At 37.6% G+C, this 10,118-nt stretch overlaps 2 protein-coding genes across 6 annotated transcripts in view; one reads left to right on the top strand and one right to left on the bottom strand.

The window, feature by feature from the left end:
• Positions 1-1,373, bottom strand: part of LOC107680738 (spermatogenesis-associated protein 2-like) — a 6,570-nt gene extending 5,197 nt beyond the window's left edge. For 2 of the 3 annotated variants that reach the window (XR_001633178.1, XM_016476784.1), the window contains exon 1: positions 1,196-1,294. The gene's annotated coding sequence lies outside the window, so the exon portion shown is untranslated. The other variant, XM_016476785.1, reaches the window with a different exon arrangement.
• A 2,239-nt stretch (positions 1,374-3,612) lies between these two features.
• Positions 3,613-8,886, top strand: rnf114 (ring finger protein 114). Of its 3 annotated transcripts, none has more exons than XM_016476772.1 (7): positions 3,613-3,676; positions 3,791-3,957; positions 4,626-4,776; positions 6,170-6,276; positions 6,626-6,740; positions 7,860-7,967; positions 8,685-8,886. In XM_016476772.1, the coding sequence occupies exons 2-7, from the start codon at positions 3,839-3,841 to the stop codon at positions 8,748-8,750; spliced, it is 666 nt and encodes a 221-aa protein (XP_016332258.1). In that variant the 5' UTR covers positions 3,613-3,676; positions 3,791-3,838; the 3' UTR covers positions 8,751-8,886. The 3 variants fall into 3 exon arrangements, with proteins under 3 accessions (XP_016332258.1, XP_016332259.1, XP_016332257.1); XM_016476773.1 differs by having other exon boundaries at positions 3,642-3,676; positions 3,794-3,957; XM_016476771.1 differs by lacking the exon at positions 3,613-3,676 and having other exon boundaries at positions 3,690-3,957.
• Positions 8,887-10,118: the final 1,232 nt, after the last annotated feature.

The following is a 10,118-nucleotide window of genomic DNA, read 5'->3' as shown; positions in this document are numbered from 1 at the left end:
ATGGTGTTTTTTGTGGGGGGGGGGGGGGGTTCAAGCAACATATACACTGCAAACATTTCAATAGCTATAATAAAGCTGACCGGTCTTTATTATGACAATTAAAAAAAATAAAATTAAAAAAGCAAAATGGACTAAAGTTTTGACCTGTCTTCTGCCATGCACGTTTGAGTTAACAGCAGTGAAGCACTTGGGATTTGGTTCTTCTGTCAGACAATCAGCATTTGCTGCACAGGTGATCGACTCAAAACTGTCTGTGCCAAAACCCAAAGATGGCAGCAAGCTGGCCATGTACAACAGTACTTCCAGGGGGTTCTGCACTCATTGAGATGAATGGCAATGCTAACGAATAGCTTTCTCCAGGTATTATATATAGACGTCCTTGACTGAAATCACAAGCAAATTAGCCAAAACATTTAATAAACAAACAGGTAAGGAAGAGGGAACAATTCATGAATTGTCATTTCTGTGAATGACAGGAACGTTTCGCAAAACTCTGCAGGCACAGATTTCCTATTGGACCTGCCAATAATGTATGGGAGAAAAGGGTCTCTATTTCTACCAGTGAATGTGGACTGTTTGCAATGGGGCCCCATCAAGCACTTTTCTTCTAGATGGTTGCCAACTAAACACCTGCACACTATTCCCAGTGTTTACCTTCAATGATGCAGGCTGCCATTCCAAGCTGCTCAATTCATACTAACACTAAACATCAGTCATTTACATGTACTTGATCAGAGAGGCCTGTCAATACATCATCACCATTCATCAAGATAGCATCATATCATAATCACAACACCACACTAAACATGGTCAAGCTAAAACCCCCACCTAAATAAATCAGCGTTCGCAGAGACCACAGTTAAGCGTTAATAAATAATCATGTTCTATCTGCATTTCATAGCTAGTGACATAAACAGTACGTGTGTTAGCCACACAGATAATCCGACAGTACTCACAGTAAATACATCTGTCAACGCGCAAGTCAGTCCGATCTGATCTCTCAACTTGTCGTTATTAAAGGGATAGACATTAATTAAGTTGTTACTCTACTCGAACACGTTTCAAGCTCATCTTTGACAGATATCTGATGCAGCTAGCACAGCACTGCTAACATTCGCGCAGTTGCAGGGCCCTGTAAATCCACACACACCACACAATTTAACCGTACACCGTCCTGCAGCTACTTTTTAATTACCTCAATAAGAACAAGACGTGAAAGTAAACATGTCCGTTGAGTGTCATGCAGTGCTGGGCAGCAGCATTACCGAGCCGCCCTCTACCATCATCCAGCGCCTCTTACCTTCGTGTTCCGCTGGAAAGCCCCACCGCCGCACTGCGCATGCGCCACGCTGCCTCCCCTGCGCTCCGGAGGCTGCAGGCTGCGGAACTAGCGCTGGATCGTTCGATTCATGCAGCGAGTCGGTTCGCATAAATGATTCGATTCATTTGAGTCGTCAGCGCTCAAAACAGTTCCCAGAAGTCCCCGCTCTGCATTTGACGTCTTCTTTTCTGAACTTTAAATCAATGTTTGTTTAAACACCGCGCTCTTTTCAGTTACCTTAACTCATTAGGTTTGTAAATGTATGAGTAATCAGTCGGTGACAATGTGATCCAGTTTGTTGCTGTCCTTCCAGTTGAGACCCTAATGTTTTTCTTCTTCTGTAAAATGTCCTGTTGCTTACGTTTCTAATATGTGACCCTGAACCACAAAACCATCACAAGGGTCTTTTTTATTGAGATTTAGCTGAATAAATAAGCTTTCCACTGATGTCTGGTTTGTTAGGATAGCACAATATTTGGCCGAGATACAACTATTTGAACATCTGGAATCTGAGGGTGCAAAAAAATCTAAATATTGAGAAAATCATCTTTAAAGTTGTCCAAATGAAGTTCTTAGCAATGCATATTACTAATCAAAAATTAAGTTTTGATATAATTATGGCAGGAAATTTACAAAATATATTAATGGAACATGATCTTTACTTAATATCCTAATGATTTTTGGCATAAAAGAAACATGGATAATTTTGACCCATACCCATATTGTTGGCTTTTGCTACAAATATACTTGTGTGACTTAAGCTGGTTTTGTGGTCCAGGGTCACAGATATGTTATATCACCCACAGTTTCACGCTTAAAAAGGTTCTACCTCTTCGAAAACTGGTTTTGAAATAGCATCGTTTTGATAGACCAATTATTTAATTCAGATGGTCTTCTTTTTACACATGAGGAATTCTTAGCTAAATAAAATTTTCCCATACCGCCAAAGGAATTCACAACGGTTTTTTGCCGCAGTCACTCCTAAAATAGCTATGTTGTTTAAACAGCAAAAACAGATTAAATTATAAGCAATTCCCACAACTCTCACACTCCCCTATTGGTAAAATATGTTTTTCCTACCGTTGTAATAATTATAACAGATCAGTAAGAGCCCTTTTCCAGGAGGATGTTGCTTCGAAACCAAATGCATATTGGAATCAATTTGTGAGTGATGTTGATTGGAAAAAAGTCTGGCCTCTGCCCAGTCGCTATCTCTTAACAAGGTCAAAGAGATATATTTTAAAAGTTCTTCACAGAATATACCCTGTTAAACTGTATCTACGAAAAAAAAAAAGCAGTGTTGGGGGTAACGCATTACAAGTAACGTGAGTTATGTAATCAGATTACTTTTTTAAGTAACTAGTAAAGTAACGCATTACTTTTTAATTTACAATAACATATCTGAGTTACTTTTTCAAAAAAGTAATGCCAGTTACTTTGTTTTCCCATTTATTGACTGACAAGTCTCCTGTCCCCATATTGGGAGAAATCGGGAGTACAGAGGCGTTGTGTGCGCTGTGTGAACATGATGTTACTGTAGTTCCTGACTAAATGTGAATGTGCATTAATTCATCCCACTCGCAATAAACAGATTTAGTATTCATCAAAATGAATTAAAACAGTGAACTGCAAACTCAGAATATGACACAAACCTGCAATAATTAAATATGTTAAATAACACAAATCATTACACTTTTTGGTGTGAAAGGGCTTTTACATTTGCTATAAATAGAACTTCTTATATTAAAAACAATCAAGGCCTGCTCATATTTAAAAAGTAACGCGAAAGTAACGTATCGCATTACTTCCCATAACCCCACCCCCCCCCTTTTTGTTTTTTTTGGCGAAATGTACCTAATTTTATTGTTGACAATGTTAATGTTACTTTACAGTGGAAATGCGGCCTTTTAGGCATTATTGAAGATAAACAGACCACACTATTTTTTTTTTATTTTGATGGATAAATTTAATATTCATAAATGTAAATTTCAGGGGGGGAAAATCCATGTTTTATAGCATTTAAAATTTAAGTGAAGCATATTGAGTCCATATTGCGCTCAAGGAAACAAAAAGCTATTTGAGTTTTGCCAGCTTGTGCACTATTTAACGTATCCCTGTAATATTGTTTATATATCCCCCTAGCATTTGAATTGTATTTATTTATTTATTTTATTTGTTGTAATAGTATTGCATGTGTTAACATTCCACCTCGCAGTCGAGTGATTCATTTTCACGTTCACGCCTTCCAAATCATTTAAAAGAACCGGTTCAAATCCGTGATTCGCTCATGAATCGGATACCACTTGCCATACCGCACTCATAACTCTTCATTAAAAGACTACACGCACTCACTAGGTACTGCATTGCAGTCATCTGTTTACCCACTACTGTTTTTGTCATCAGACGAATAAGGCTGTATTAATGTATGTCCTCATGCGATCAGCTGAGTTATTGCTCCTCCCATCCCAGCAGTGAATCTCGCCGGAGTTCAAGAACACGGAACACAGCGCAGCAGACATGGCTATGCTCACAACACAACCTCAAACTGATGTGATCGATGCAGAATATGAGGACTACCTCTGCCCCGTGTGTCTGGAGATATATGTCTCTCCGATGACCACAGACTGCGGACATACGTGAGTATCCTTGCGGTCTCGTGCCTCGCAGCAGGAACTTCTCGTTTGACATGTTGTTTAGTTTCATGTTAATCAAGTTATCACGTGAAACCGACGCGCAGACTCCATGCCATGCAATTTAATCTTAATACGACTGTGTCGAATAATCAATAATAAATGCAGTTGTGATTAGAGTTTCTCAGGAGACGGAAATCGGTTACTTTCAGTTTTGCTTCTTGTGTAGGCTACTAAACTTGTGCTGTGTGGGAGGGATGCTGGGAGTTGTAGTGCTGCTCACTTAATTATAGCTTGAACAAACTACAATACTCACGTTGTCCTTCTATGAATATCTTACTCTTTGTATGAATGTTAAAGCTCGTACTTTACTGACAAACATAACACTAGTAAATGTGACACATAGAGAAATGCCTTATTGATAGCCTACTTTGATAAGATACATTGACACTTTTATTTATTTATGGAACAGCTTATTACTTTAAATGGGGGGAAATCTGACTTGTGTGTGCATGTATGTGTAGCCAGATGTGCATATTTTATCAAGGGACAAAACAGCCCTAATATCATATATATATTTTTTATAAAGTATATGTCTGATATCATTATATAATATCATTATATATGTACATATGAAATGTCTTAGTGAAAGTATATCCTTTTCTTTTGGTCAGATTCTGTGAAAGCTGTCTTAAGGAGTGCTTGCGGCCTCAGAAACCTGTGTGTGCAGTCTGCAGGTCTGATCTGCACGAGTGGAAACAAGCAGATCATTTACTAAATGAGATGAAAAGATCAATCGGAAAGTGCAAAGGCTGTAAAAATGAGGTGTGTGGGTGCATGTATGGGAGTTAAACTCTAAGTTATATTGAAATGCGGCGCTTAATCCGGCCAAGAACCACCCACTTAGTCCGGAAGAGACTGTCAGACCAATATATAAATTGATTATTCACTACAATAATAAATTAATGGAGAATAGAAAACAAACTTGGACGGTTGTGCAGGAAATACTGAAGAAACCTTGGCAGATAATTAAATTAATACATAAAATTAATGCATTTAATCAATTAGAAAAATAAGACATTGTCGAACTGTTATCAATCACCAGAACAAAAGCCATCTTTACACTGCAGAAGTGGCACATTAACTGCTTCTTAAAGGGGTCATATGATGCGATTTCAAGAGAGAGAGGGTCACATCACAGTGGAGTCAGCTGTCTTAACAGTGGCTTGTGTACTGCATACACATACCAGCTTCATCACTGTCTGTCACGCGACTCTATTCCCCTTTTGGGCTTGAACTGATGGTAAAACTAATGACATTATTTACTGTCTTTACATTTATTTTGAAAGATGAAGCTCGCGATTATGGTAAGGGGCGTTACATTTCCGACGAGTGCTTGCGGTGTTCGGCCAATCACAATGCACTGGGTCAGCTGGCCAATCAGAGCAGACTGCGCTTGTCGGAAGGAGGGACTTTGTAGAAAACGAAGCGTTTGAGAGAGGCGGGGCATAGAGGACCTACAATAATGTACAGTATTTGAAAAATAATGTGTTTTTTGAACATTAAAGCATGTCAACATATTCTGTTACACGAAATACACAAAATAATGATCTTTAAAAAAGCATCATATGACCCCTTTAAGCGGCATTTAGATGTATTTTCTGTTTAATGCGGCTCGTAGGTGTCATGAATGCATTTACACTACAGTTGCATGATTTATTTAAAACATTAAATTTAGATTTTTGAAATATGAAATGACAAATAAAAACAAAGAAATATTTTTAAATATGACCCTAAAAGTGCCAGTAGGTGAGTCTTTGAATCATTCATTTAAATTATTTGTTTAAAATCATTTATTCAGATATGAAGCAAGTGGCTGTCTTCATAAAACAGTTGAATCATTCACTCATACAATTTGCTCAAAAACATAGATTTGTTTGAAGCTACTGAAGAAACTCAAGCAATTAGTTAGCACTCATGATTACAGCCTGGTGTGTTTCCTGTCAGACTGATCAAAACCTGTTCACCCTGACTTGTGGAAAGTGTATACTATCAGGCATTCCGTTTGGAGCTTTCGGTTTTCAAAAGTGCTTTGCAGTTTTGTGTGCGGTGTGCATCAGACGGTCCATGAACAGACTGTGGGTGGTCCTTGAGCTCACTGTCCGAGTCTAAGGTGTTCCTAAGAATTTTTTATTTTTTTTTATCTACTCTCTGGCAGGTTCTTTTGTCTGACATGAGAAGCCACACAGTGGCTTGCTCTAAATATCAAGACTTAATCAATGAAGGTATGAAGACCATTTCAAAGAACCAGCCTTCAATTGTCAGGTAAAATAACTGTTTTCAGTATTTAAACATTTACGTTGATTCCACTTTGAATAAGAAAAAAAGATGAAGTTAAATTAGTCAAAAGTGCCCCTAATTTTATATATATACACTGAACAAAATTATAAACTTTAGACAGATTTGTGAACAATATTTGAGAGAAATAGGCCTTTTGTGTACATAGAAAAAGTCGTAGATCTTTGAGTTCAGCTCATGACAAATGGGGGCAAAAACAAAAGTGTTGCGTTTATAATTTTGTTCAGTGTATATATATATATATTTCACCCAATTTATTTTATGATTTTCATCTTGACTTCTACACACTGGTTTCTTGTTCCTCCTGTTCCTTTAGTTCAGTGCCGAACCGTTACACATTCACCTGTCCCTACTGTAACAAACAGAACTTTGACCAGGGTGGTCTGGTGGAGCACTGCACCTCAAAACACGCACAAGACCCACGTCAAGTGGTGAGCATTTTGGATGGATCTCATTTACAATCCTAGAAGTGGCCAAGTATATTGTTTTGATTTGTAAAAGTCACCCTTTTTAAGCCATTTCTATTAAAGTACATGTATCTACATATAGCTAGATCTATTTTGAATATCAATGAAAAGGAATACTTATCAGCATTTATATGTGTTAGCTATGTCTCCAAGCCTTCTGAGTCAAAAATGGAAAAGTTTTTCCCTTGCGTTTTTAAAAAGTTTCATGTATACACGACAACGTTTTCAAAACGATTCGTGTTTACACAACGGCCAAAAACGCTGTATTACGTATGCCAGGCCAGTAGTTGCCGCTGTCACCTTGTTAGTAAACAGTACCTGTTGCCGTGTGTATTTGGAGCCCGGTCTCATGAAAATGCGTATAAATAGTACCCAAATAAAAACGTAAACTCGTGGCATTGATATGCAAAAATGGACTTTGGCGTGCATATGCTACGCACGTGTTTGGCGTGTATATGCTACGCACGTGTTTGGCGTGCATATAATACGAAACTGCGTATCATATGCACGCCAACAAATTTCGTATCATATGCATGCGAAAACTGCGCATTATATGCACGCCAAACACATGCGTATCATATGAACGCCAAAGTCAATTATTGCGTATCAATACCACGAGTTTTCGTTTTTATTTGGCGTATTATTTATACGCACTTTCATGAGATCGGGTTAGTATTTAATGCGTCTCCGCTGTTGGTTGTAATATTGGTGAAGTAAATCCACACTTTGCTGCAAATTCTTGAGCAGCAACAACAGTGCCATGTACTCCGCCATTGTTGTGTATGTTTGTTCGTGCTTGCCTTTAAAATCGACACGTACTGCGCATGTCTACATTCCCGTTTTGGGTGTTTACACGGAAACGACAACGGTGACGTTTTCATTTTCAAAAACTTGCACTTTGGAACCCGTTTTCAAAAGTATGTGTTTTCAGTCCCCAAAACGCCATTGTCGTGTAAACGAACAGGCAAAACGGATAAAAAGTTTCCCGTTTTTGGCTGAAAACGTTGTCGTGTAAACGGCCCCTGAAATAGTAACTGTTACCTGCGGAGTCAGGAGTTGTGACCCTTGTTTCCACTCCTGCAGGTGTGTCCGATATGTGCCTCAATGCCCTGGGGTGTCTCTAATTACAGGAGCGCTGACTTCTTTGAACACCTCAGAATAAGACATGCGTTTTCCTATGACACTTTTGTGGTGAGTAGATTACAATATTTACATGCTCTGGTTTTCCAGTGTTAAAAAAAAAAAAAACTAAACATTGTCATAGTGTTGACAAAAATATCCTATTAATATTCCTTTTATATCTAGCTATAACACGGATCAGTCTTGCTGTATGCTTTTTTCAGTGATTTAACATGGGTTCTGTTCTCCAATTCAATAATTGGTAAACAAATATAACTTATATATTTCCTTTGGTATAAACAGTATAAATAGTCTTAGCCAATACCAGTTTATTAAAGCTGTTTAACAGTCTAGAACCCCCTTTTCTTTAAGTTTTTTGATGGATGGATGGACTATTGGTCCAGCTTATTCAAAGTTGAAAAAAGAAAGAAGCAAACAAATAGAGCAACCAGCATTCGTTGTTTTAAATTAAATGTATAAACTTAACAGTTAACAATTACAGTTGGTCTGTAATGTTATTTTAACTTTTTTTTTTCAAGATCTATTAAATTGCAGTTGAAATTAAGATGGTCTTTAATATTGTGAATTACTGATTAAAAAAAAAATCTTAGTTGAGCAGAGCTTTATTTGGACTAAACAATGTATGTTTGTCTAACTTGTTGGGAAAAATGAAAAAGCTGTATAAATTGTGCACCAAAAACAAACTGAATGGACTAATTATTAAAGCAGAAGAAATGGAACAGTAAATACTCCCTAGACTTACATCCTTTTTTTTATTGTTATTATTAGGATTATGCTACAGATGAGCAAGCCATGATCCAGGAAGCTCTACAGCGCTCTCTCATGGAAAACTGATGTGAGGGACATATGGATCCCCAGCTGAACGTAACATAACCAAAAACCAATGCTTATGCTTAAAAGATGAACAAACTACACTGGGATTCTGGGCTATTCTGATATATTGTTCTGCCTAATGTCGGTCATGCCAAAGTTCCTACACTCTAAAAAATGCTGGGTTAAATACAACCCAGTGCTGGGTAAAATAGGGACAAACCCAGCAATTGGGTTGTTTTGACCCAGCGGTTGGGTTACTACCCAGAAGGTTGGGTTAAACATTTAACCCAACCGCTGGGTCAAAACAACCCAATTGCTGGGTTTGTCCCTATTTTACCCAGCACTGGGTTGTATTTAACCCAGCATTTTTTAGAGTGTATTGGTGTAATTTTGGTGATTTCATATATTCCATATATTCATATATACAATATTTCCATATACGTTCGAAGCTGTAAAAATACATATTCTGCCCATCTTTAATTAATTCAGATTATATAACTGATTTGTGTTTATATAGTATAGTTTGTGAAGCAGGCTGTCAGATTGTGTGACACTGGAACAGAACAGTCTGATATATGAGCTTGTGATATTAGAGTCTTGTCAGATGCTTCTAGTGTAGAAAATATTGATATTGAATCATTAGATCATTCTTTTGATCTTGAGAGTGACATCTGATTCAGAGGCAATTTAGGGGAAGCAAAGGAATAAGCTTTTTCTGTCGGTGTGTTTTGTCTTATTTTGTTCTTTTAAGAAGCCTAGAGGTGTGTTCCACTTTGAGATTAGTGTTTGAAATTAGTTTGTTCAAACCAGTAGGGGGCAGTATTGTATCATTAGTCCACCATATTGTTTATCATCTCTGTACGCTCTGACCTAAGCGGTGCTCACTATGTAGTGCAGCTACTGGCAAGTCCATGACTTATCAAGAGGTATGTACTGATAGGATCTGCCCTTAAAGGGATAGTTCACCTACTTTTTTTTTACTCAAACTACTCACTACTCACACTCACATTGTTCCAAACCTGTATGAATTTCTATACCATGTGGAACACAGACAAATGTATGTACGGAGTTGCTTTGGACCACACTGACTTTCAATATATAGATAATAATAACAGTTCAAAATATCATCTTCTGTGTTTCACATGAGAAAGAATCATTCAGGTTCTGAATGACACAACGGTGAACAGATGATGAGAGAGTTTCCATTTTGGGTGAGCTACTCCTTTAAGCTCCAAATGCGTTTGTGTAACTCAGTAGAGGGTGTTTGCACTCTTCTTCTATTTTTTTTAGTATATAGCAGTCAAACTGTACATGGCAGTTTTATGATATGGTAAAATTAGTCCGTTTAATTGGCATTAGTTTGAAATCCTGCAGTCTATTGAATAAAAG

The sequence above is a fragment of the Sinocyclocheilus anshuiensis genome, unplaced genomic scaffold, assembly GCF_001515605.1.
Source record: "Sinocyclocheilus anshuiensis isolate Anshui unplaced genomic scaffold, SAMN03320099.WGS_v1.1 scaffold1306, whole genome shotgun sequence".
Lineage (NCBI taxonomy): Eukaryota > Metazoa > Chordata > Actinopteri > Cypriniformes > Cyprinidae > Sinocyclocheilus > Sinocyclocheilus anshuiensis.
The sequence above is the reverse complement of the archived record's forward strand: the minus strand, read 5'-3'. Positions and strand labels throughout refer to the sequence as shown.

What these genes read in the sequence shown, in the direction of transcription:
- rnf114 (XM_016476772.1), top strand. Translation starts at nt 3,839, where the DNA reads ATGGCTATGCTCACAACACAACCTCAAACTGATGTGATCGATGCAGAA. An exon ending in GCAAAGGCTGTAAAAATGAG is followed by an intron (nt 4,777 to 6,169) that starts GTGTGTGGGTGC and finishes ACTCTCTGGCAG; the next exon opens with GTTCTTTTGTCTGACATGAG. An exon ending in TTTCCTATGACACTTTTGTG is followed by an intron (nt 7,968 to 8,684) that starts GTGAGTAGATTA and finishes TGTTATTATTAG; the next exon opens with GATTATGCTACAGATGAGCA.